Source organism: Falco peregrinus, chromosome 1 (assembly GCF_023634155.1).
Source record: "Falco peregrinus isolate bFalPer1 chromosome 1, bFalPer1.pri, whole genome shotgun sequence".
NCBI classification, from domain to species: Eukaryota; Metazoa; Chordata; class Aves; order Falconiformes; family Falconidae; genus Falco; species Falco peregrinus.
In genome coordinates, this window is record NC_073721.1 from 128,053,856 (window position 1) to 128,081,118 (window position 27,263).

General features: G+C 57.4%; 1 protein-coding gene across 4 annotated transcripts in view; it reads right to left on the reverse strand.

The window, feature by feature from the left end:
- The window catches only part of LINGO1 (leucine rich repeat and Ig domain containing 1), a 169,656-nt gene that overhangs the window by 13,095 nt on the left and 129,298 nt on the right, over positions 1-27,263 (reverse strand). Inside the window, exon 1 of one of the 4 annotated variants that reach the window (XM_055793495.1) lies at positions 4,879-5,405. The exons of 2 other annotated variants lie outside the window; for them this stretch is intronic. In XM_055793495.1, coding sequence (XP_055649470.1) covers positions 4,879-4,884 — 6 coding nt within the window. In that variant the 5' untranslated portion in view covers positions 4,885-5,405. Of the gene's footprint in view, positions 1-4,878; positions 5,406-27,263 lie in introns of those variants that run through there. One more of the 4 variants, XM_055793503.1, reaches the window with a different exon arrangement.

The window sequence follows — 27,263 nt, forward strand, 5'->3', positions numbered from 1 at the left end:
TGTCGCCACTCCCCATGGGGACCCTCCAGCTCGCCCACAGGACTGTCCCCAGCTCAGGACACCAAGCCCAGCCCTGAGACAAGGGACAGGAGAGCTTCAGTGGGAAAAGCCTTTGGCCTCTGACCAAGACACATGGGTCCTCCTCTGGAACCCAGGAGAGTCATGTCCCTGTGTGGACACATGTCCACTGCAGGATGCCGTGGGCACCAGAAGGCTGACTGGCTTAGAGACACATGTGGGAAAAAATACAGAAGAAAGCATGCAGGGTGGTTAAAAACAGACACCATTTCTGTGCTTAACCAGGAGAACGAGTGAAACGAAGCCAAGCTCCCTGGCCCCCACAACAGGGATGCTGACCTGCTGCCTAGCCTGGTCCCATGCTAGTTAGGAGGTGCTGTTTGGATGGGGTATGGAGCCATGGAGGACAAGGGATGGTGGCCGAGGTGTTGGCGAGGCCAGAGGGAGGACTGAGCCGCTGGTGGGGCTCATGGCAGGGCTCCCCCCGCCATGGCCGTGCTGCTGCCAATGCATCAATGTATTCTGCGCATCCCCTCGGCAGGGCAAGGCATGGCCTGAGTGGGTTCTGTCACTCACTCCTAACTGCTGCTCCTGAGAGGTGGGAATCACCCGTGTCTTGCCCCAGCACAGCTGTTAACTCCAGCGGTGGGGGGGGTGTCTCTGCTCAAGCTGGGCGCTCCCCCCTTCCCAAGCCAGCTGGTGCAACCTGCTGCTCTCAGGGCTGGAGGGAGCCTCGTGCTCCCTGCCTGGGCTAAAGAGATGAGGCCCCTCTGTGGCATTTATCAGCGTTTATTCAATTGCCTGGGTCAAGCTGACAATTAACGCTGCCCACTCAGACACAGCCACCTTTGTACAACCCATCTTTCTCCCGGCTCGCCATGCCAAGGGAGGGCAGAGGCTGCGCTGCTGACAGCAGCCCTGGGGCTGGGGAAGCACTGCGGGGGGCTACAGCTGGTGTGTCCCCCCTTCCCCAAGCCAGCCCCGTCCTCAGCTGCTCCTCTCCCTCTCTGTATCACACAGGCCTTGACACTGTCCCAGAGGCTGTAAGACACGGCCCCAGCCAGGGTCGCAGGGAGCTGGGACATGCGGCAAAGGCGTGGAGATCCCTCGCCATGCAGCCATTCCCCCCCGCAAGCTCCAATTTTAACTCCAACATATGGAGAGAGAGAAGAGGGAAACAACTGACTCAGAAGAAAATTGAGGCTGTGGCCTTCAGTTGCTTTCTCCCTTTATTTTTCTTGGGTTGTTTGATTTGAGTTAAGCGTTTGTAGCCCACTTCTCTCCCATCCCAGCCTTCTTCACTACCTGAAAAGCTCTTCCAGCTCTTTTCCCCCCCAAAGCCATTTCTGCCCATGCTAGGACAAACCCTGCTCCCTTCCCGGGGTTTAGCAGAGGATGGGGGAGAGCTGCTGACTCAGTGCATTGGATGTGTTTGAGAGCTGGGCAAACACCCGCCTCGCCAAGCTGTGCCGTGACTTGCATTGCCGGCTGTGCCCTCCTCTTGCTGGCCCAGAACCACTGCCACGGTGGCCAGTGACAAGCATAAAGGGCGAGTATGTACCACAGGAGAGCCAAGGGCACCACTAACATCCACCCCAGCGCCAGCACTGCCCAAGCAAACTGCCCAAGGGGCCACAAGCCAAGGGGGACCCAAGGGCTGGCAGGACTCTTCTGAGGTGACACAGAAAAGTGTCTCTCCAGCCATTTCCACAACTGAAGCTTCACAAAAGAGTCGGCAGAGTCTCGTTTTCCACCAGGACGTTCACAGAGATGTGCCCATTGCAAACACGTCCTCCCCTACCTCGAGAGGATGGGGTCCAACTTCCAGCCCCGACACAGGTGTCACCCCAGAGCTGTCACCGCACCCAGCAGCTGTCCAACACCCCCAGGCCCATCACAGCCCAGCAACAACCACGCACGTGAGGCAACACCCGATGAGGTTATTAATCCTCATTGAGCCTGAGTAGGTTCAGTTGTGCTTTATAATTCAGCAACTGTAATTACACTATTATTACACTATCATTGTGGCCTTATTAGAAAGTGATTTATCAACCCCTGAAATAAAACCTCAAGTTACAGGATTTTATACTTGTTACATACATCAAGCAGTATCAACTTCAGCATCGTTACAGTGACTGTATGAAGTAGCAAACTAAAGGAATAATAAGTCATCCAGTCATGCTGCTAACCTTCCAGTGATATGAAACAGTGGTCATTAGAGGTATCACAGACTAACTACGTTACAGGTGTAGAGTAACTGCAGCATGGTACGGTATTACAGAAGTATAACCACTGGTTTTGTAATTAGTGCCTCCACAAAGAAGCTTGGAAAACCTGACTCTTCCCCAGGCGCTGTAACTCAGCTCCAGTATCTCCTCCAGTCGCTTCCTGCCCATCCCGTGGGAGCCTCCCGAACGCCTGGTGCAGGCAGGTGCCACTGCCCCGAGCTGCTGGCCAGGGAGGCATGGCCCAGAGAGGAGGAGAAGCCCCCTCCTGCTCCTGGTAACCGGCACAGTGCCCACCAGGGACACTGCTGCCTCCAGGGAGCCTCTGTCCCTGTCTCAGAGTGCAGGCCCTGGGGAGGGAGCAGAAGAGCCTGGCTACCAGGAAAACTGCCCCAGTGTGTCCAGAAGACACAGAGGCTTTAGCCCAGGGACACATTTCCCTCTGGGCCTTGCTCACCAGCCTTGCTAGGCGAGCTGCAGAGCACACCTCTCCTCCCTGGTATGAAGCTACCAAGCTACGTGCTCCAGGAGCCAGGAGCAGCAGGCGAGAAGGCAAAGCCAGCCCAGACATCGCCTCCCACAGAGACCCAGCCCACGCTGCTGGGATGGGCAGGGGGCTGAGATGGGCAGGGGAACGGCACGGGTTCTGTGCACCAGGACAGTGAGGCTGTCCCTCGGCTCTGTGGCACCTGGCACAGGCACGAGGTGTCACTGGCCATTGGCACTTGCAAGGGGTCCAGGAGAGGGACAAGGCGTGCGCTTGAAACCAGTGAAGGGACATGGAGGAAAGGGGTCGCACACAGGTCTGGGCTATGGGGCTGGCGTGGGGCTGGGGTCGCTGCCTTTGAGGTGGGATGGCTTGGGCCGCGCAGGCAGCTCTGCCGAGACCCCTGCACCCCCGTGGCGGTGGGCTGGCTGGTGGCACCTCCACGCTGCTGCTCCGGCAGGCAGGAAGGTCAGGTCAGGGCTGCTGCAAGTGGCAGAGCAGCGAGGAAAGGGTTAAGGCTGACGGGAGGGCTGGGATGGGGCTGGGGAAGGGATATCATTTCAGAGCAGGGCTCCGGTAGGTGGTGCAGGGGAAGGGGAGATGGAGGCAGAAGGGAGAAGGAGCAGATCTGTGGAGTGGGGCTGCTCCTGGGGATGCCTGAGCTGCTCTGCACCCTGGGCTGGGTGCGAGCGTGGGGCTGTCACACCAGTCCCCTGCTGCAGGCCAGCAGCCAGGATCGCTTGCTGGGAAGGACCGTGGATGGCGACTGCTCAGGCGGTAGCTGGGCTAGTGAAGGCAGAGAGAGGCGGCACAGCCTCAGCTCGCCAAACAGCACGTACCGGCGGCGAGGAGACATCATCCCACCGGTGCCCACGCTCACCCACCATCCCTCCCTCCTAGTGCAAATCACTTTCACGGCACCAACACTCCTATTTCTTCTCGGAGGTGGCACCTCCAGCACCTGGAGCAAACCATGCCTCTACCTATTTATACATCCAAGATGCAAGGTGAAAAATCCGATAACCTACACACAGCATCAGAGCGTGACAAGCAATGGCACTGCCCGGGAGGGCTCCCAAAGCCCTTCTGGCCAGCAGGCTCTTGGGCATCCTCAAAATCCGTCTGCCCTGCGAAGCCCCTTCAACATGAACCCCTTCTTTTTTCTGCCAGACGCAAACCGAAGGCTCAGCCCATGCTGGCAGCCTGACCCTCCCCAGCATCTGCCATTCTCCTCCCTGGCTCCTGTACGTGGGGCTGAGCCCAGGCTGGGGGACCCTTCAGCGCTCCCAGAACCCCCGCCCCGGCGACTGAGGGACCATCCCATCAGGCAGTAACTCCCCACGGCCCCGACTCACCTGCCTCCAGGCTGGGGGGCTGGTGATGGAGAGGTTAGCCCCCACCCAGAAAAATTATCCCCCTTCATGGCTCCTGCCTCCAGCCTGGTCACCCAGGGCTGGCGAGCCCTCCCTGCCCGTATTTAACCCTTCGTGCCTCTGCCTCGGGGTCAGGCAGAGGGCCCATTCCTCCTCTTGAATTAACCCTTCCGGGCCGGGGAGCCGGGCACAGCCTGCCTGAAGGCTGATCCCCCTGCTCCCCAGCAAGCCCTGGCAGGGAGCGCTGTCCCGGCCATACCCTACCTGAATATGTAATCTGCTCCAGACCGGCTTGCCTAACTACCGGGAGGAGGAGGAGGAGAGCTCCCACATCAGGATGCAGCTCTGTGCTCCCCTCAGCATCACCCAGCCCCAGCCCTTAGCTGGGCGAGTCAGCTCCGGGTGGCCGGGACCCCAGCCCCGCCTGGCTGCAGAGGGGCTGCGGGGGGCAGCGCAGGGGTCCTGGGGGGGCGAGGGGGCTCAGCAGCGGGCAGCCGCCCGGGCACGGCGGGGCGGCGGCGGCAGCAGCACCGGAGGGGATGGAGGACAGCAGGACACACGTCCCCCCCAGCCCCACGCCCCGCGGCGGGCAGCCCCCGGCCCCGCCGGCCCCTCCCCGCGGTACCCGCACCTCGGTGCAAGCCGGGCACCCGCATCAAGGTCCCGGCCCCGAGCCCCGGCGCGGGTCCGGCCCGAGGACAGCGCCACGGCTCCGGGCCTGGGGGGCACGGACCCCCCCCCGCTCCCCCAGCCCCCGTCCCCCCGCTCCGCGTACCTGCATCTCATCCTCGCCGGCGGTCTCCCTCGGTCAGAAATGGCATCTCCCCCGGCCCCCCCTCCGCCAAGCCTCCACCTGCAGTAACGCAGCTCCCCCTCTCCGCAGCGGCAGCACGAGAGGCGCCGGCGCTCCCGGGTCCGAGCCGCCCCCCAGCCCCGAGCCCGGGGAGGGCCGGGCCGGGCACCGGGGCCGCTCGGGGCCGCCCTAGGGACGCGCGGCCCCCGGCTGCCTCCCCTCCCCCGGGCGGCCGGCGGCGGCGGCGCTGCGGGGCGGCGGCATCGCCCCCCCGGGGCGGGCTGGCACGGCCCGGGCTCCGCTCGCCCCGCTGCCGCCGGCCGGGTCTGCCGCGGCGGGGCCGCGCTCAAAGCCGCCGCGCCGGCCCCCGCCTCCCCTCCGGGAGGAGCCGCCGGCGGGCGCGGGGCGGTGCGGGGACGGGAGCGGCGGCGGCGGCCGGTCCCTCCTCCCGCCGCCTCCCCCGCTCCGGCGCGGCTGGGAGGGGGGAGCCGGGGGCGGGCGCAGCCCCCCGACCCCCGCGGGCAGCGGCGCTTTCGGCCGGAGGGCGGGGGTCGTGGCACCTGCCCCCGCGGCCGGCCGGGGCCGCTCGCCCCCGCAGCCCCGTGCAGCCCCCGGGGCGCAGCCTGGCGGCCCGCAGGGGCCGCGCTCGCCCCGGCGCCTAGCCCCTGCCCCAGCCCCTGCCCAGCCCGCCGCGGGCAGGTGCCCGGCTACCCTGGAGGTTTCGGAGGCTCCGTGCTACAGCAGCCACCTCTGCAAAGCGTTTTGCTCCTCTTTTTTCACTGCACCCCCTCCCCAGAGGAAAAGGGCTGCAAGGGGGGGGGGGGGGGGGGGGTGGACGGACACGGGACGACACGACACCACACGCCTCTGAGGACTGATCTGGGACTTGGGGATCCCAAAGGCTTCCTCAGAGGCTCAGCACACGCTAAGCTGGTGGCATCTCATTCAGGACTAAGTGCACAGCTTCCTGATGCTGCCCACTGCTTCACCCCTTCCATAATGGACACTGATTTATCGAGCAGCATTAGCAGATTTGCCCAGCGCTGGCTCTTTCAGCAGAGGCTGATTTCTCCGGCAGTAATGGACGCAAACTTTGCTTCTAATGTGCACTTTCCCCTCCCGCTTCCTCTCTCAGGGCTCTCCTGGGGCACTTCCCGCTCTGTCCTGCTCCTGCCCAGCTGTCCCTGCAGCGTGGCTGGCCACAGGCCAGAGCAGACCCAAGACCGCTGCACCAGGGCCTGGCACCGGCTGGGGCCAGAGGCTCTGCGGGAGTCCCATTGCTGGATCCCATGAGCCTTCCCTTGGACGGCTCTTTTAGCCACTGGGAGCTTTTGAGGAAGGTGGCAGCTTGGCCTTCCTCCACCAGCCATTTAACCAAGCCCAGGGGTGGAGATTCCCATGCAGAGCATCCCTCCAGGCAGGCTTCCCTTCCTCCCCCCTGCGAAAGCGGAGCTGTGCTCGCCCCAGGTCTCTCCTGGGTGATGAGCCCCCCCCAGCCTGCCGGGAGGCGTGCCAGAGCTGGGCCAAATGCCCACCAAATGTGCCATGGAGCACGGGACACAGCGGCTGTCCCAAGCTCCATGTCCCTGCAGTGGGCTACGAGCAAACCCAGGGCAACGCGAGCCCCCCTCCGCACTCTGGCAGAAGCCACTGCCTCCCCGCAGCAGAGCCTGTTATCCTCCCGCACAGCACACGCAAGCTTCTGAGCGGAGCAGGAATAAACAAAGGGTAGGCACTGCGAGCTCGCCAGCTGAGGGCTGAATCACTCCAGCTCCCTGCTCCCGCTCGGCACTCCTGCCCACCCCTGGGCTGCCGCCTCCTCCTGCGGGCGCAGACCCTGGCTGGGCTGGGGGGTGGGTGCCCGTCAGGCACACAGCCCTGTGTGGGCTCGGGCAAAGGATCCTCATGGCAAGAAAGACGGGGAGGTGAGAGCATATTGTGTGTGCATGCACACTCTGCTCCTGACATCAAGGAAATTCAGCCTGGCCCCTCTCAGTGGTCCTCAGACCTTTACTCAGTGCAGATCGATGCCTCTTATTATTATGGCTATTTCAGCGATGCCATCGATGTTAATAGCACTTCACAAACACAGACAAAGCCAGCAATCTGAAAGCGGCCAGAAAAAACAAACAGAGGACAAAAGACAGGCTAAGAGCTCCGAATGCTGTTTTTAATGCTTCCCCCATGGTTAAAGCTCCAGTAAAGTGCAGGGCATTGTGTATTCAATAATAACCCCCCCGCAAATCATTCCTGGCATCGTCTGATGTGAGAGAGGGAAATTTCCCCTCAGCCCTTCCACAAAGATACAGCAACTACGCCATGCGAGCAGCACTGGTGGCCATGGGAGAGCGATGCTATGCACTGCCTGGAAGCAGGGGGCCTTCCAAGACCGTCTTTCCCACCTTGGCTCTGCTGCCGTCCCCACCCCGGCGGCGCAGAACCAGAGATGAGCTTTTGAGCTAAGATGGCATCCACGCACACCTCTCCTATAGAAAAGTCCTGCGCAAAACCTGCCTTTTCTGTAACCTCCGCGTGCAATGTGTGACTCGGGCAAGCGAAGGGAGCAGTGCAGCAGAAGCGAGGGCAGCACGGGCTCACCAGCCGTTGTAGAGGAGCAGAGCCCTGGTTTGCTTTGCCAGCTAGGGTGGTGCACGTTGGTCAGCAGTGGGGTGAGGTGATAGGGAGGATGGGGAGCACGGCGAGAAGCAAGCATCACTTAGTAACGGCTCTCCTAGCTGAGCACAGGAGCACAAAGGCCCTATCCATGGCACCAGAGTTTAAGAGGAGCCAGGACGCCTGTCTCCCTAAGGAACCACGCTGCCATTTGGGCTCTTCCCTTCCTCCAAATGCAAAGGGGTACCTCTCACCCCACCGCATGGCAACATGTCCTTCACTGCAAAAGCCCCAAGGATGCCTTGGCCAAAGGCAGATCCTAGCAGCAACAAACCCTGTTGATCTCTGCAGTAGGAATTGCACCAGCACCTGCTCAGAAGCCCTCAAGGCTCCCACGTTTCTGCATTTGCCAACCCATCATCGTAAGCTCTGTGCTGGCGGTTCCTTTGTGGCCTCCCTGCACCAGAACGTTGCCGTCACGCAGCCCTGGTGTAGCCGTTTGCTACAGCAGTGAGCAGTCAGGATAGCTGCCCAGGGGTGAGGCCAAGGCGCATTCCCCAGGGACCAGTGAGCAGCACAGCACCAGAGGCTCAGACCCACCTGGAACTGTCAGGCTGCCCCCAGCCCTTCACGGGCCACCACTGGCCAGCATCTCACCACCACAATTAACACGAGGGCTGAGACCACCTCGCACGCAGACGGTAACACAGCCCACCCTTAACACATGCTGGGTATGAAGGTCCTGCTTGAAGAGGAGCAGTGATGTGGCTCAGAGGGGGTGAGTTCATAATGTTACTTGGGAGAAGGGCATCAATGGGACACTGGGAAAAAGAACAGAATAACTGGGTGCTACCATTCCTGGCAAGGGGCTACTTTTGTAGAAGGGCATTCAGAGTTAGAGGTAAGGGTGAGCTTACTGCTCAGGTCCCCGAGGTGGTGTAGCATGGGTGACAAAGTGCTGGGGAAAGCCAGAAGCATGCAACCAAACCTCACCGGTCTCCTGTCCCAGCTAACAATCCCTATCTATTTGCAGCTGGCAGCTTTGCAGTAGATACGCTTTTTTTACCCTCTCCCATCACCTTCACTGGCCTCCCCCATGCTCTGGAGACCAACCCTAGGTGTTGAGGGAGGCCAAAAAGACCCACTCAACTGGGTCAACCTCTTTCTTGCAGCATGGAGTGACTCAAGGGGCATCCCTGTCCTGCAAGCGTCACTATCTCCTCCTGAACTCCCTGTAGCCCCAGGCTGCAGAGGACACCACAGATAGCAGCTCCGCTCACAAGCCCTCATCAAACATTTTCGTCTTTAAAACCTGCAGGGAGTGGCAAGAACATTTGGGTGTCCATCTGCGGGGCCTCATCCCTCAGACAGATGCTCCAGCTCTTTGCCACTGCCATCCTCAGATGATAACGGGCTGTGGCAGATGGTTCCCTTCTGCAGGCAGGAGTTTATCCCTGCTCTGAGCTCCCTCCCAGAGAGGTGGCACCTGCACACTGCGTGAGGGACCGAGCCTCCCACCTGGGCAGCAGGGAGCAGACCTGCCCCTCAACAGGGCTAGCTGGGATGTTCTCATCTCTCTTGGTTTCAGCGCACGTGTCCAGGAATCCCACAAAAGGTCTAGAAAGGGCTGAGCTGGCAGGAGGGAGATGGATTTTAATTACTCCCATTATTATTATACTTCCTTTTCTTTCAAATTTTCACACTTTTGTCTTAACAAGCTGAGCTGAGAAAAAACGTGCAAATGCCAGGCTGAGATAAGATGTACCACACCTTGAAGTACTGCCAGCACCAGCTCTGGGAACGCCAGATCGGCTGTCTGCCCCGCCAGCCTCCTCCCTTTGCAGCATGGGCAGAGGGAGGGTCTGCACCCACCCTGCCCTTGCGCACCAGGAGGGGAGGGTGCCCTGTGTTTCCCCTGGGCTTGGCCGGCAGCCGCCTCCTCCATCCTGCCCAGTATTAACCAGTCCCCAGAGAAGGCAGCTGTAACCTCCTGGCTGCTTGGGATGGGGATGGAAAAGCGCCCCAGACATCTCATGTTGTGCCTTGCACAACACGTGCACACAGACCTCCCCTGCCCGCCTTGGGGACGCCGCCTTCCGGGCAACAGGAGCTGTTCCTGAGGATGCCCGAGAGCACCTGGCCCCTGCAGACACAGTCACTCAGGGGAGAAACGTGTTCCTAGGTCACGTGTGCTTTCTTCCTTGGAGGTGGTGACATTTCAGGGTGTGTGTGGGGGGAGTGGGATGAAGGGGCAATGCAGGATATTCCTGCTCCCCCATCCCCATGGCCATCTGGATGTGTACTGATGCCTCCTCACAGCAGGCTGAGTCAGTCCAGTGGCTTCTCATTATCAGCTGGAGGGAGTCCAAATCCTGCATTGTTCGGCTGCTCCTGAGTGAAATTGAGGATCGTTATCAAGTATTATCATAATGGTTTCTCTCTGTACTGTCTTGTACTGCTCCTTGCCCTGGTCAGCTGATTGATTTGGAGCAGAAGGAGGCAATGTACCAAAAATCCTTCGACACCAGCCGCCCGCTTGGGACAGCTGTGGCAGGAGCCATGCAACATCGCTGTTGACATGGGCTCGGGCTGTGCAGGCCACGGAGGGCGATCCCACCGCGCTGCCCATGCCCAGCTGGGCCTGCTGGGAAGCTGCTTGCTCTGGCAGCAGATGCAGCCCAGCCCACCCACAGGCATCCCTGCTCAGCTGAAGCAAGGTGAGAGGTTGGAGATGCCTTGCCTGTCTCAAATCGTGCCTTGCCTATCTCAAATCATGACAGGACCTCCATGACGCTGCAGGGAACAGGTAGAAAGGGGAGAAAAAAGGGCCTTTCTGTAGCCTCCCTCAAGCAGGTGCCGCCGAAGGGGAGATGAGCTGCTAGAGCACAGGGGCTGCCCCAGCCCAGCTCAGCCAGGTCTCTGCCAGGGCACTGCCTGTCCTGTTCGAGCTCAGGCTGTGGAAATTAGCCCTTGCTTCGAAACACTCTGCTGTGGAGAGAGGGCACATGTCCTAATGTCAGCCTGACTCAAGTGCCTGATAGCTTGACTGCTCTGTCAAGCAGCCCAAACACGCTGGCTGAAAGGCTGTGGGAAAAGGCTCCATTAAATTCTTAAGCTCATTGACACATATACAGACAGTATTAATAATATCAAGCATCTCAGTGTCTATTGTAGCCCACATCCAGGAGATGAAAGATAATTTCTGGGACAAGGAAGTTATGACAGTGACAGCTTTTTAACAGCTTGGTGTAAGAATAGGAGCCACACAATGGGACAAAGAGCAATGATTAAAGATCTTTACACAAAGGAGAGAGGGCCTGAAGACCACAGTGAGCATGGAGGACATGAGGGTCGTGTCAAATGCCCACGCAGAGAAAGAAAAGGCTGTGTTGGACAAGGAGGACGGGAAGGTGGTGTGGGAGACGTCCCGCTGGGGCTGACTCACAGATGCTTGGCAACTAACGGAAAGGGTCACGGTGCCTGGTGGGGATGAAATGGGCTCTTCACCTTAATGTTTAAAAGAGGTTTGGCCCCTGCCTGGTGAGCTAGGCAGAGAGATGGGCATGCCTCGGCTGGGGCTGCAGCCAGCCTGGCACGCCGTGCAGGGAAAGGCAATGCTGGGGAGCAGGGGAGGGAGCCGAGCTCTGCTGGAGGCTGGGCAGGGACTGGGGAGCAAACACGTCGGTCGAGGAAGGGGAGATCTGGCATGGGGCAGGGCGAGGAGGGAGCTCTGCTCCCCGAAGGCCAGAGAAGAGGAGGCAGTGGACATAGCACCCGGACACCCCTGGAAGCGTAATTATTACTAATATCCTTAGTGTTGCTTTGCACACATACACGCTCCCCTAATGTACACTGCACATGTAAACAGCCTTCTAGTGACATTTGCATGCCCAATTACATCTGCACATCATTGATTTACATGCACAGTTGGAGAGCAATTAAAACGCCGGAGCCTACTTCGCACTTTCACAGCCACCTCTGTGAACCCACCCCGAAGAGGAAGAGCACCTTGTGCCAGGGCCAAACCCTGGCCTGGTCCCCAGCCCTGGCCCGGTCTCCAGCAGCTCACGCCTTTTGATCCTTGCCCTGGCAGCAGTGTGAGGGGAGACCCCCAGCCCCAGCACCCACCAAGGCAGGTGGGCTCAGGCCGGTGCCCTCTCCTGCAACTCCAAAACCAGCTCTAACATTTGCTGTTTGCTCAGCTCCTGTCATAAGTGACTGGCGCCTTTCCAAAAAGGATTAAAAGCAGGGAGTGAGAAACATAAAAGCTCGTGTAATTATGTGCAAAAAACCCCTTAATAATTTATAGACAGAGAGGGTAAATATCTCCGTGTGTTATTCAAGTGTAGCTCATTGTCCCGTTTGGCTAATACCCAGAGTGCACGCATCACAGGCTTTATCCGGGAGGCTGTTTTGCCTTTAATACCTTTCATAAATTATTGAATTTATAAAGAGCAAAGCAGGTGTCATGTCGCTCCTATAAACAGCTCGTTAGTTAAAACTAACGAAGGTGGGGAGCAACAGTTTCCTCTTGCCTTGTCTGTCTACCCTCTCGCTGTCTCTGCTGTCACTTGCGACACGCCGCAGACCCCAAGCTGGGGCAGCCCAGTGGCATTTGCCTAAAAACCTGAAGTCCCAGGGAAAAGCATAAGGACCGGCTACAGCGACATGGCCTGTGGCACCCCTGCCCTCCAGCTTTTGGAGACCTGCTTGTGCTCTCAGGGGAGGGGGCAAGGATGGACGGGTGGGGAGGATCCCCGCCTCCATCCCCAGCTCACCTGCTGCACGGTCACCATCTTCATGTCACCTGTGGTCCTCTGCTTGGATGCAGCAATGGGGTATTAGCTCCTGGGGTACCTGAGGATGCTCTGGGCGCTCTGCTCCCAGGGGCAGGGAAGGCATGGAAAGCAGACCCCGAGGGCAGGACAGGGCAGGAGGGCTGTGTGCCGGCCCTCTCACCACAATAGTCTGTCCAGGGCCAGGGTGCAAAGCCCGAGGGCTGCTCCTGAGTGCAGGGGCTTTGGATTCAGGCTGCCTAGGGGGAAGCACAGCATCTCCATGATTTTCTGCTGAGTGAGGCAGGGTGTTAGAAGGCTGCCTCTAAAAACAGCAGACGTGTGACTGAGTCAGGCAGCACGTGTCTGCGCGAGGGAGTCAGCCAGAGCACCCACGCACAGGAAAACCAGCACGCAAGCGTGCCCACGCAGCCTCTGCCGGCCGGCCGGGCCCCCCCTGCGGGCTGTGCCCCCCACCCCTGCGCTGTGGGCCGGGGAGTAGTGAACGCATGCCGCCAAGGCAGAGCAAGCCTGCGCGCAGGGAGCAGCTGGTTCGGAGGCTCCACTTTCACACCCATGAGAGAGTCACTGAAGAGATGAACCCCCACATGCACCCTCTCCAAATATAATACATATGCATTAAAAAACAGATACAGAAAGTGGAGCCATCACAAGTATTTTAAACAGAGTTTAGAGCAGCTAGAGCCAAATCAGGGTGAACATGCTGCCATGCAAAGGACCCACACAGAAAGCATTGCTGCAGCAAAGCCGGCAGTGCCAGCATCCCGACGGCCACAGCACGGAGATGGGGATGCATGGAGCAACCTGAGCTGTTTCGGTCCACAGCTGCCAGCAGCGAGGTGCGTTTGAGCCACACAGTGAATGGTGGACCCTGAAGAAGACCCAGCAGGGCCTCGTGGGCATGGGAAGAGGGAACTGAAACTATTGATAATCAATTGACTCCTTCAATTACAGAAGCCTAATGAGGTAGCACAAAGTCAGCTCTAATGAACATCAGTTTAATAGAGGTGGTTCCTCAGGGCGCTGGTTTTTGACTCAAATCTTTACAAGGTAGGAAACACTGCAAAAGTATCAAGCAATTAGTGTCACTTAATGAACACACATTCCCTGCTCTCTGCAGAGCAGACAGTTCGTGGAGAGCAGTGGCTGTTACAGCATGGGGCATCCCTGGCCCCTGGGGGAGGTCCTGCCCTGTGCCCGGCTGGTGCCCAGTGCGGTGCCCAGTGGCACCAGGGTGGCCTGGGAGGCAGCTCTGCTGCCGTGGCTTTGCTGGCAGCGTGGAGCTCGGTTATCCCAGCACAGCACGGCGCTCCTGAGGATGCTGCCGGATGCATTAGTTGCTGTAAAACGAAGCAAATGTCAGAGGGCCCAGCTCTCCCCTATGGGCAGCTATTTTTTTGGGGTGTTTTGGTGATGACAGCATAAGTGACAAAACAAGGTCACTACCCGTTGGTCCCGATGCCACCCTGGAAACCTGCTGTTCCCCATGAAATGCAGGGACAAGCGGTGGCCTAGGGGTGTGACAGCTGCAGGCAGAGCCCAGGGAAGCTCGGAGGAGCACGGCGTGGCTGTCCTGGCTCAGTGGGACACTGTCGAACTGGAGCCGGGGTGCGGTTCCCCCACAAAGCCGGGATCCCGGCGGAGCATCCCCGTGGAAGGCACAGTGCTGCGCCAACTGTGTTGGGCAGCGATGACACACTAAGGAGCCCCCAGCGGAGTAAAGACAACCAAACACCTATTCTGGGTCTCCAAGCCAAAGGCTGTATTTCAAATCCACTAATCAGGTGAGAATACAGCAAACTCTCACGGAGTGGAGCCGGGGAAGGAGGGGGAACCTCCGGATCCCAGTTGCGCTCCCCACGCCACAGCCCGGTCCCCGTGGGGGCTGGAGGGGGCTTTGTGGGAATGGCCCCATGTGACCCATCAACACCCACCAGAAATGGGCTTCCAGGGGAAGGGTCCCTCCACTCTCATGGGGGAGGAGCCCCAAACCCCTGCTGTACGGGGTGCGTACAGGGGACCCTTCCAGCATCTCACCCTCCCCGTGCAGGGGCTGCTGGGGTCCTGCCTTCGCCCAGGGCCATCTAGAGCTCAGTCAGAGCACAGATGCCATGAAGAGCCCAGAGAGAGGGAGGGGAGACCCCCTCCCACACCCTGTTACGATTATGAAGCCAAACCCCCCTGACACCTGCGGTACCCAGCCATTTTTCAGAAGTCATGCCTCCACCCGAAAGAGCTCTTTAAACACAGAGACATTTCCTATGGGATTGTGTGGTCCTGCCAAGCTCCCGCGCTGCCCAAGCTACTGGAGGGGCACCAGTGGCTCGGCCCCGCTCCTCACAGACGGAGCAGATGGAGGCACCACTGGCTCCCCGAGCCCAGGTGTGTGGTGCAGGGGCTGCCCACGCCTCCAGCTGCTGTGGCAGATGGAGATGGTTATGTTCAGCCTGCTGGGACTGTGCAGGGGCTTGGCTGCAGCCTCCCTGCCCTGCTGATGGGCTTGGGAGCAGGCTGGGAGCACAGTGGATGGCTGGGAGAGCCCAGATGCTCGGAGAAGCACAGGACAGGTAATTCACCCATGCAGATGTGTGTGCGTGTCTGTAAAAGCTCTTGGGTCTGAGCACCAGTCCCCAGTGGTGCCAACTTGTGGTGTACCCCCAGGACATGTGGCCCCCTCACCCAGCTGGGGGAAAGCACAGGTAGGAGGTGAGAAGCCCAGAAAAGATTCCTGCTCTCCCTGCCATCCCTGTGCAGAGCTGGGCCAGGGTTTGCAATGGGAAGAGGGACCCAGGAGCCTCCCAGGATCACTGGTGCTGGCAGGATAAGCCAGAAGAGAAGTGAAAGGCAGTGGATTGGAGGAAGAAGGAGAGACACAGGTAGATTTTGGCAGGGAAGACAGCCCCCCATGCTTGGTACTAGACCTATACGAAAATCTGAGTCTAGGAATCTCCGGCTCCCATGAGCAACTTATCTGAGACCAATGGAACTAGCAACTGCCCCAGCTCTTACCAGCCCGACAGCACTGACTGCAGGTGCCAGCCCTGGGGGGTACCGCACCCTGTGCTCAAACAGATCTGCAAAGATCCCCAGGGGACAGTCCCCTGGCCTGGCTGCTGGCCAGCCTCTGGGTGGGCAGGCGGCTGCTCGTCCCCTCCAGCTCTCCCAGTGCCCATCTTCCCTGCAGCGTGGAGGGGACACGAGGCGCTGGTCCTGGCTGGCCTCCCCCAGACCATCTTGTCACAGTTCATAAGGGCCAGAAAAGGTGCCGAGAGAGGGTCTCGGGAGCGCAAAACGCCTGGGGAGGTGGGGTGCAGGCTGGGGTATGGAGGATGCTCAAAGAGCCAGTTACATTAACAGCTACGCAGCCCCAGGCGCTGGAGATTATTCTCATCTCTTTTCTTGTTTGGTCGACTTACTCAAAGACTATTAGTGGATTAACAGCAATTTTTACGATGCTGGAGCAGCATCTTCACAGGGGGTTTAGGGAAGTGGCAGGGGTAGCTTTCATCATACCCTGGAGCCAGTCTGCAGCTGGGCGGGCTCGCCAGGGGAACAACAAGAGGCACAGAGTCCTGGCAACAGCTGCTCTCTTCTCCAAAACTGGCAGTGTTGTAGAGAACCCGTGCTGTCTGGAGGGCAGCGACGTCAGAGGCTGGCAAGCCACGCACTCCCTCCTGCCTTCTTCCCTCTCACACATTAGGCTTTCAGCTTCTGGGCTCCATTTCACGGGGAGGGCTTGGAGACGCAGGGGACTGAACCCGGGGATGTGGGAAGTCCCTTCCCACCTTCTGTCGCTACATCCTGCGCCCCGCAGGCAGCGCCCACCGAGGGTGTCGCTCCGATCAGCTCTGCTTCCCTGTCCCAGAAGGTCCCACGGCCATGCCCTGGCCTCCCCGCTGCCCTCACAGCCCACAGATAAGCAACCTCACGGCGTCCCTTATTTTCCTGGGCCATGTGGCAGAGTCTTCCCCCTCCCCACCCCCCCCACCCCCACCAACTGGCAAAGCTCCAGCGGTTTCCCCCAGAGAGCATGCGGTGAGACACAGCAAGAAACAACTGCAGATAATTAAAGGATTGAATGGGGTATTGGAGAAGAGCAGGGAGCCTGCAACATCCATAAATAGCTCGCCTTGCCGAGCTGCTTAACTCCTTGCTTGTTCTTGCCAAAGTGCAGACCCCAAAGGGATGGTGCCTGTGCATGAATAGGGGTGGAAAGTTCAGGAGCGTATTTTTAAACCATTCAAGCTGTACTCAGGCTGAGTGATACATTATTGTCTGTGTGTGTCACTCGAAATGTCTTATGAATACAAGAAAAAAAAAAAAAAAAAGCACCATTTTGCCTCTCTAAACTCCCACCCCTCTGCTCCTACCCAAATAACATCAGGCTGGATCTGACAGGCGAAGGGAAAGCACCACGAGGTAAGGTTGGATAAAACCAGCATCAAACGCTTTTCTCTGGCGGGATGAGCCCTGGTTTGCAGGGCCGGAGGGCAGCGGGGCTGGCAGCAGGTCTGGGGGCAAGCGGCACGCTCAGCAAAGGGACAGCAGCGTATCGGGGAAGACCCTGCTAGAAAAATCCTGGGGTCCCCGCAGTGGCCCCAGGAAGGGCAGTACAGCCATGTGCCTGATGGAGACAGTGTCCTTCATCTCGCACGGCAGCAGATCTTCCCCAGACCACGGGAATACTGAATGTAGAGCTGGTGACCCAGGACAGCAGGGAAATAGGGTCACCTAGTGTTGACTATTGACCCAAAAGCACAAGCGGCATCAACCCATTGCTCACCCCTGTTACCCCAACCCGGGTCAGAATAGGATGGCATCACCTCAATGCCATGATGCTGCCCACCCTGAGCCTCTGGGGCCTCTTTGGGCAGCTGACACCTGGTGACAGTGGCAGTCTGCCAGTCCCTGGGGCTGGCAGCCATCCTTAAGCCGTAGCTGGAAACAGAGATACCAAAGAGCCCAACAAACAGCTGGAGCCACGGTGAGATACAGTGGGACAGAGGGAAAACAACCCAAAAACTCACTGGGAAATCATTCCTCTCCTAAATGGTGCTGATGTAATTAAGCAGCACGGGCTTTATGAATGATACCATCTCTGCCTCGAAACACATCATTACCTCTCCCTGTTAGAGCAGTATTTTAAAATATATATTTCCCCTTTAAAAGCCTGAGGAGAAGGCTCCATGGCTGGGATGCCGAGATACGTTGCTAATCACCTCTTATTTCACCAGTGGCAGGGAAGCATTTCGTGCCGAGCTCCAGCTCTCCAGCATGCACACCTCTGCTCTGAGTCACCGCGGCGCACTTCTCCCCTTCCTCTCTTCTCCATCGCCATCCCTACCACTGATACTGGAGGGGATGATGGAGCCAAAGCTGCATCCTCCAGCCCCAGCAGGTTTGAGCATCCCTGTGCCCAACCTGCCTGGGACCCTGGTGCCGGGGGTCGCCCCAAACCTCTCCACCCAAGCTACGCGAGCCCCTCACCATACTGTTTGCCTTGTTTTACAGAACCTGGGGCTTAGGGAGATATTTCACTGACTGCTGACCCGAGCTGGTTTTCCCACCCCAGCGGGGTCTGTGTGATGCTCTCACTTTGGTACAATTTGAACATTTCTGTTCCCAGGCGACTCACCAGCCCATGCCACATCTGCCATGAGTGCTCACTGCAACAGATTAGAGAGGCCCAAGCAAGAACGAAGGGCTTTTGTGCTAGAAATTGAAAGCTGATGGAGTGTGTCATAGGAAAATGACAACAACCCATTGTACCTCGAAAGACAATTATTTTTCCCTCATTGGAAGTGATTGAATTTCTCCATCAGTGACACTACTAATGTCGTCAACACCAACAGCTCTCTTAAGGAAAGGCTCTTTCTCAGCTGCCCACCTGAAATCTGCTTAAACCTGCCCTTCCCTCCCCTCCCTGCTTTGCTTCTTGGTCTTGTGCAGGTCGTGCTCAGCTCACGTCCAGTCAAGGGACCAACTTATCAGATGCACACGCTCTCCCTCCCCATCCCCGTGGCTCCCGCAGATGCATGCCTCGGTTAGATCTGCCCCTCCAGACTATTTCTGAATACGCTACAGCTGGAAATTACAAAGTTGAGTCATGTTGCTTAACTGCAATTTGCCATGCTGCTGCTATCTGCATGGCAGCGATGGGGCCGCATTCCGCTGCCTGATGTATGTACCCAAACTGGCGAAGAGAAGAAGCTGGGAGACATGATGCCTTTTCTAGAGACGGGGAAAAGGGTCAGGGTGCACCTCCAGCTGCTGTGGGATTTCAGTGCTGTACAGCCACCAGCACCCCAGAGAGCCCGCTCTCCCTGCAGACCTGGAACATCATGCTTGGGCACCTCCAGCCTCCCCAGCTGTCACCTTCAGTGTCATGGACACTCATGCCCTGAAGCCATGTGGGTTTCTCAGCAGGGTGAAACGGCTGCTACCCAAAAACCCCTTCTCTGAGTGATTTTGGCCCAGAATCTGGACTAGCACAAGCCCCAAGGGCTGCGGGGTAATGTCCTTTGTGAACCTGGGGCACAGCCATGTTTTCTAGGGGTACTGGCTCTCTCCCATTCCTAAGATGCTTCCCCCACCAAATCCAGCCTGTGCTAATGCTTGCTGGCAGAAAGCCAGCATAATTTATTAAGACACACAAACTAATGAATGAGCCACAGAAGCACTGGGAGCCCAGTACATCCCATAACACCAACGTGCACTGGGCTACCTGAGCCTTGCAAGGCTCCTCACCACCTTTGTCCTCCCCAGCAAAAGCCCAAACCCTGAGGACGTCGGGGAGCGCAGGATGGTGCCACCGCAGCGCATGCCTCTGGGGGTACAGCGGTCACAGCCAGGCCCATACCAGTGCTGTGCAGGGCAAAAATGCCAGCTGGAGGGATAGGGAGGGTGATGCCACGTCAGGGCGAGCGGCGAGGTGGGCGCATCACCCCGCTCCGTCTGTGGGTGCCACGCAGGACGGGGCTGGGAACTTCACACGCTCCGGCAGCTTTCAGACCCGCATATGTTGTGTGGGTTGAGAGCACATATGTTAGATACACACACATCGACGTGTGTGTACGTATATATATACACAGACATATATGAGAGAGACTATTATAGATACAGATTTACATATATAATCAACATCAGAAATTACTGCAGGATTTTTAAGACAGCGGAATCAGCCCCAGGTATCAGAAAATGGCTATCTTTAAATGGCTATCTTTATCTCTGCCCTCTCAGCTTGTGCCTCTGGTTAGGCTGGCGAATGCCACGTGTCAGAGCCCCAGCTGGGGAGGCAGGATGGGTTCTGGGAGGGTGCTGGGGAGGCAGGGCTGCCTGTCTCCCACACATGCACTCTGCACAGTGCCCCGGGAAGGAGCAAAGCACCCTCCCCAGCGTGCAAGCCAAGAGCCACAGGCAGGGCACACGGGTACGTAAATCCTACAGCCCGGGAGGGAGATGGAGGGGATCCACCTGCCCGAACGCAGCCCACATCCATGAACAAGCCAGATGAACTGCCGTATCACTAATGGAGAGAAAAGGTCTCTCAGGGGCAGGATTAATCTCTTTCTAAGGTGGCTGCCTGAGAAAGGTCAGATGAATTGTGCCTGGATGTGCCTTTTTTCTCCCCACTGACTATAAATGTCATCCAGCCAGTGGCCTCAGAGGCAGGTACCTACAGAGGGGCCACACGCAGATGAAGCGAATCCAAGTACGTAGTTGCTGCTCTGGATCAATCCTGGTGCTACACGCATCCACAGGCAGCACAAGAAGGCAAACACCCTCCCCCCGGCTCAGGGTTTGAAAATCTGAGATTTGTTCCAGCTGTTAAAAAGTTATGACCACTTCAGCTTGGTAAGTGAAACTTTTTCATTCATTGTGTCGGATAGCCCCAAGCAGCGTCACCCAGCTGTAAAGTACTTTGGAGTTGACTCAATGTCACATTTAAGTGCTGGATGTATCAGAATTCAGGATGCTTTGGAAAGGTTATGTAAACCATTACATCAAATCCTGGGAGAGTTATTAAGGTGAGCGGCAGAGCATGGGAGAATGGGTGATTATCTTGCAGCAGTACCGTGGAACAGCACGAGCAATGTCCAGCTTAAGGATGTAACTCATTCTCCTTACAAGCCTAATTTTGTTTCTCCCTAGTGCTTCTTTTAAAAAAAAAATTTAAAAAATTTGAAAAAATATCTGTTCGCCAAAGAATTCTCTATTCCGGAAAATAATTATTTGAGAGAGTCTCCAATTAATCAGCTAAGGCATTGAGGAGATAAGAAGGTTTGAAAAATGGAAGTTTCTCACTATTGGAAAAGTCTTCTATTCCCGACCCCCTCTGCCTTCTTTTTTTTTTTTTTAGAATGTCATATTTTAAATTCAGCGTGGTCTATTAACTCCAAATTTATTTTATTCATCTGAACTCGTGCCTTTGAGGACTTGGGGGAGGACTGCATGGTTAATTTTGGAGTTATTTGCTATGGACTCTTGAACCTCTCAAAAGTGCATGGGCTCCCCAGGGAGTTCCTCAAGTCTGCAGCCCTTGTCTTCAAGGACATGAGAGCATCTGCAGGGGCCTGCAATTTTTCAGAGTCTGGAACGGACCCAGCCAGGTTGTAAGACATTAAAGAAACCTTTAGGAGCAGCCAACGTGTTTTGTAAAGCCCAGAGCCAGTCTGTTTGGGCTAAGTAACGGCAACAAGCTTGCAGGGGCAACATGAACGCTTGGGAAATTGCAGGCCTGAAGCAGGCAGTTGAAGGATCTCTGTAAATCAGCAGCCATTGCGCTGAAAAGCTTTGGTGCTGTTGTGATAAAGCAGCCAAGACATGCTAATTATAAAAACATCACTGCTGGAAGTCCTACGGCACCCTGCCCAGAGCATCTCCCACATGGCGATGCTGCCTCCTCCCGAGAAAAGCCACAGAAACCACCGAGAGCTGGCTAAAGCTGTCTTGTCGATCTCCTAATCCCACAGGATTTATCTCACAGGTTTTACACCCTCCATCTCCACGTCAGCGGCCTGCATCCACCTCTGGGTGAACCACTGGGATGGTGCTGCTTTGCGCACCTACGCCAGGGTGAGACGAGGAGCGGGTCCTGTCGCAGACCGACTCCCAGCACACGATCCCGGTCCGGCAGCTCCCGTACCACGGTGCGGGAAGGCAGGCGTCTGGAGACGCTGCGTGTGCAGGCAGTCCCGGCTGTGTCCCCTGCATGGGACACACGGGCTCTGCGCCCCCAGCCCCACGCACGCACACCCGCGCTCAGCCTCTCGCACGAGGAACAGCATTTCTGAGGAACTCCCGTTAATTCCTGCCCGGTGCGTGATAAAAGGCTCAGCCCTGTCGCTGTGCTGCTGCCACCCCCTCTGGTGGGTTATAAATGTAGTACATGCCATCGGCATTTGAACACTGATTTTCATTTTGCTGCCTATTCAGCGGTGCGTAATGGTGCCGGTGCTGAACAAGGGGGCAGTGACTCACGGGTGGGCTCCAGCAGCGCGCGGTCACTGTCCGGGGGGAGCTGCGTGACAGCCCCGGAGAGCTGTGCCTGTCTACCACCACCGTACTACTCCTTAAATCCTGAAAGCGCTGCTACCGAATGAACCCTGCGCAAGCCCAGCGCCCTGGAGGTGGCCTTGGCCCAGCCACGGCCACAGGCGGCTCTGGGGGGCGGTGCGGGGGTCCCAGCCTTGCTGGGAGTGGAGCCGGTCCGTAACAAGGAGCTGCTGTTCTATGTAACTCACCCAAACCCTGCGAAGCGGCTGCCAGGGGACGCCTCGTCCCCCAGTACAGCACCCTGAAGGTGACGGGACCCGTGCCCGCGGGACGGTGTGGGGAGCATCGACAGGGGACCCGTGCCCGCGGGACGGTGTGGGGAGCATCCAGGCTGGGGTCTTGACCCACTCTGTGCGTTACAGCCTGGTTTCCTGGGCTACCAGCCAGCACCTTTCACTGATGTTAACATTCATTTAAGAAAAATTACAAAAACCCCCAACATGGGCTAATTAGCTAATGTCATTATTTTGGCCTGATGTGCCATATAATTAAACAACTAATAAACGGCAAGAGTCCTGTGCTGCTGAGGCTCCTGAGTCAATACCATGCTATTACCACGGTGTAATTGAGTTTACTGAGAACCTCAGCACAGACGTCCCAGAGCCCATGTGAGGAATGGTATTGAAATAGCCACCAGAGACCCACCTGCTGGATAAAGGAGAAAGACAAATCTTTTAATCTACAATACATCCCGACGTCACACATGGAGAAGACAAGTTTGTGCTCCACAGTGTGGTAAATGCATTTTGCTAGAGAGGAGGGCACACACGACCCGCGGGGGGAGGGGGCTACATGTGCAAGAGCTTCTCCTGGCAGCAAAAGAGGCTTCCTGGGCTCCAGGGAGGAGGGGAGTGGGATGAAATGTGGCTTGTCCTCACCTCTGCAGAAACACTTCCAAAAGTCTATTTCTTGGTAGCCAAAATGTTTCCATTTATCCATCAAAATGGTGCATTTTTGGTGTATTTCTGGTGACAAAAGGCGCATCAGGGCTACTGAGAGGTCTCAGGGGTAGCTCGTGGTTTCCTCCCACAGCCTTTGGAGACCAAGTGCCCCAACCTGATATTGTGCCAATGAGCTGAGAATGGGCCAGGAGCTGGATTTGGGGCTGCAAAACTCCTTTCCGATTTTTTTAGTGCTTGCAGGAAAGGAGGAGAGGAGTGGGCTGGAAACGGAGCGCTCACTTGAGTCATGAAGCATCTACAGGTGTCTCATTACTATTTGCTGTCCCTGGGGCGGGGACCATCAGAGGTCATTTTGTTACATGGACATGTAAGTCAAATGCAGCGAACACATGACCTTTGCAGACAGGCACGCACACAGAGTCCAGGCTCCTCTCCTGCATCACCCAGGCTCACCCGCAGCGTGCGGCCCTTGCGCGCTGCTGCGCTCTCCCATCCCCACAGCCCTGCTCCCAAGCCTGTGTCCCCAGATGCACCTGGTGCTCCAGCTTGTCCTCCTCTTTCTCCTCTCCTCCCTTCTCTGGCAATGCCAGGCAAGAGCTCCTTGCACTCCTGACCACTGAGCCTGAAAGCTTTGCAGTGGCACAGCAGCATCTGCCACCCCAAGGCAGAGGCACAAGCCTCTCGCACCATGCCACTGTCAGGTCCCTGCCTGGCAGCAACAGGCAAAGCCGAGGTCCTGCTGGCAGGACCATGATGGGAGGCACTTGGGGACAGCACAACAGGGCACTGCGAGGGATGGACATCACAGCTGCACAGCCAGGAGCCAAGGCAGGACTCTGGGGAGCTCTGCTCTGCACACGGGGTGGGACAGCGGCTGCAGCTCAGTACGTCCAGCTCATATCCAGCACCCATGTCCCACACGGGAAATAGCTAAATGGACCCCAGGCAGAAACGCAGCAGGAGCCTGGCCACAAAGCTCCATCCCAGGGGTCGCAGCCACAGTCAGTGCAGCCTCAGAACTGCTGGGGAGTTTCTAGGAGCACAAGCGGGGCAGGCAGGCTGCAGCTGACGGGCTGAGCAATGCTGCTTTCAGCAGGGCTCCCCAGAGCCCAGCACCCTGGCACACTGGCCCTACTTCTGCCCACATCCCACCATGGACCTGCACTCCCCTCCTGCAGCTCGTCCCCATCCCACAGAACTCCTCAGGAAAAGGAGATTAGAGACCGGGTGATGAGAAAGCCCACAGGGACCACTCTCAGCCTACACTCCCAGCTTCTCCTTAGCACAAACCACATCATTCCCCAGGAGCTCCAGCATCAAGCCCACAAGGGTTCCCCACTTAGCCCGCCATTGGTATTCAAGGGAGGCGCACAGCTCTGACTTCAAGTGTGTGGTTTTGAAGCAGACTAAGCGTCGGTGCTGGTGCATGAGGAGCCCCCCAGGACAGTGGGAGAGGGACGACGGCCAGGGGATGGTGAGCAATAGGGCTAAGTCAAAAGAGGAGCAAAACTCGTGCTTGCAGGAGGGCAGAAAGCGGGCGCCCACCCGCGCTGTGGCTGCGGGCGGACGTGCGAGCAGTGCCAGGAGCAGAGGCTGGCAGAACCGCCGCCGGCTCCGGGGAAAAGGGGGGCGTGCAACGGCTCAGCGACGGCAGAGCTGCCGCTGACAGTGAGAGGCAGCTCCTGTCGTTAGCGTGAGCCAGGCTCTGCCAACACAAATACCGAGATTGCTGAAAACAAGATGTGCAGTCGTGCATCTTTGCTGTCAATCAGTGGCGCATGGGGAGCATGCTGTGGCTGCTCCATCGCCATTTGCGATAGAGAACAGCTCATGGTTTTGTCAGAATTACCCTGTGGTTGTCGTGGACAGCTCCACCAGGGTCTGGGCAGGGGAGGACGGCTGCGTCCAGGTGGTAGGAACATGTTCCACCCTCCTGGCTGGCTGGGGAATGCTCCCACTTCCCTCGCCACGGCTTGCCTGCTGTCCTCCCGTGCCCAGCACTTGGAGAGGGACAGAGGAGAACTACCTAACATCTGCTGCCGCTGTGCGCGTCTTGGAGAGGTGCTTGTGTGGAGAGTAATTCCTGCACTAGAGAATTACTCACAGAGCACTTGAGAGCCGTGGCGAGAGCAGGCAGGGTGTACTGGCACACACCTGAACCCTTCACCATCGAGCCACTGCCTGCGACAGCCCCGGCAGGCTGCAGTGCATGGAGCAGCCTGGTCCTGGTGCCGGCATATCGCAGCAACGCGGGGGGCACAGAGCCCCTGCCCAGTGCTGGGGCAGACACGGTGGGGTGACCCCAGGGACTCCCCCATGGCAAACACGGAGGGCTCAGCTCATAGCGGGAGGGGACTCCCAGACCCCAGCGGGCTGAGATGTCTCCCCCTGGGGAAGACAGGCTGAGAAGAGTGGGTGGTTGCAGGGCCAGCACGGGCCACCACAGGAGGTGCACCCACGGCAGGGCAGCTTCCAGCATGCCGACCCCCAGGGCACGACCACATCCCCTCAAACACGGCTCGGCTACGGCTACGGCTGAGCCCTGGTTTCACCCCTCCAAGCCAGGCTGCCCTGCTTTGTTGCAAATGCAAAGTTTAACCCGTCCCCGTGTCTTCTCTTTTATCTCTCATTCCTATGCTGACATTTTGAAGGAAATTTGCTCTCCTCCTTGAAGTACGGAAATCCGTGTCCAAAGAGCATTGGGGCCCAAAAAACTGAGAAGATAAACATATTTGGACGTGTGATTTCACAGTGGCTACGTTGATAGCTTTCAGAGGCCGGGTCCTGTCCATCAATTACCCACAATGTGCATTCAGACGTGATATGGGAGAACAAAACCGAACTCATTAGAGGGGAAGAGAGGTGAGTGAACACCAAGACTAGTTAAACAGGGCAGCTCAGATTTCAAGGAGTAAAGGGAGATATTTCTCTCCTGCTCTCATCCCCCACCCCAACACAAGACTACAACGCCTGGGAGATCCACCACAGCCAGCACAAGCCCACCCCTTCCCCAGCCAAAGGGCAGGACACAGCCATGCAAACCAGGAGTGCAGGGTCCCCAGCGTGGCCCCAAGCTGCCGGCGGAGCTGACCAGTGAGCAAGAGACACAGCACAGAGCAGAATTTGCAGAAGAGACTTTGGAGACATTTAGAACAGGATTTTTGAAGATATTCAGGCCCCTCTCTTTCCTCTGGCCTGCAGGTACTTAGCAACGCTTTGCACATAAAGAATTATTTGCCCAATATATCATGTTAGAATGTGAGATGACATATCCAGGACCAACTTTTCTATAAAGCAGAGTTTTAAAAGCAGAATTTTAGCAGTCCCAGGAGGGACTGGGGCATGGGAAGCATGTGGTGGAAGTAGCAATGATTTCTGTTTAGCCCAGACAAGGCACTGTGTCTGAATTCTGTCCATAGGACAGACAATTCTTGTTGGCACCTCCCTGCCCAGGGGCTGCCGAGAGCCGCGGTGAGCGACGCAGTGGTCCTAGGGGGAACAGGGAGTTATTTCAACACCGTGCAGGTGAGAGCTGCAGGCAGGGAGTGATGAAAGCTGGCTCTGGTCCTCCAAACCACTTGCCTCTCCTTTGGCTTCCCCAAGACTTAAGCACTAACCTGACAGTGGGATTAAACAATAATAACAACAGTAATGACAGTAATAATAGCTTCAACCTCACAGCCTTTCCCTGGGGATGTGGCTGGTGATGCGGGGCAGAGCCCCACCTTGTCCAAAAGGGTCCCACAGGGTGTGAGCAGGGCTGCCCAGCATGGGCTCCAACCCCATCCAGCTGCTGCCTTGCCGTGCTGGGGCATCTTCCCATCTACGCTTTGGCAACTCCAGCCTGGGGCCAACATGGTCCTTCAGCGCTTCCCCCTCTTGGCCAGGTCTCTCCTCCTGCCTCACCTCTCCCGCGGGTTTTTTCCAGGGTGTTATTTCCTTTCTCGTGTGCCAGTCCCTCTCCCGAGTACAAAGTATTGCAGTCTTCAGAGAGGCAGGGAAATATTTCTGTTCTGAATACTCCACAGATCCTCCTCTGCATGGAAATGGACACTATCATTATTGGTATTTCTCTCTCTCTTTTTAACATCTCAGCTAAGGAAACACTCTTTCTCCTATTAACTGTGAGCCTTTGCTAGAGCAGAAATGAGGGGGAAGAGGTGTAAAACAGCCAGACTCCCACTGTGAGTCTCTCTTTCATGCAGCCCAACAGGGAGTCTCTGTTGCCTTCAAGGTGGATTTCCATGATGGGAGGAGGTGTGTGACATGCCCAGAGGCCCCATGAGAGGGTGACAGCATGGACAGTGGCAATGCACGTGTCCCAGCTCCTCAGCTCCAGGAGCAGGCAGTCTCCACAGCCCTGCTGTGCTCCCAGCTCCTCAGAGGGAGACCTGGATGCTGGAACCTTCCCTCTAGACCCCAGTGCAGGGGGTCCTGGCTGAATGGCACGTGGGGTTCAGCCATTTCCATAGCCAGCTGCCCATCAGCGAGTCCTGCTGGA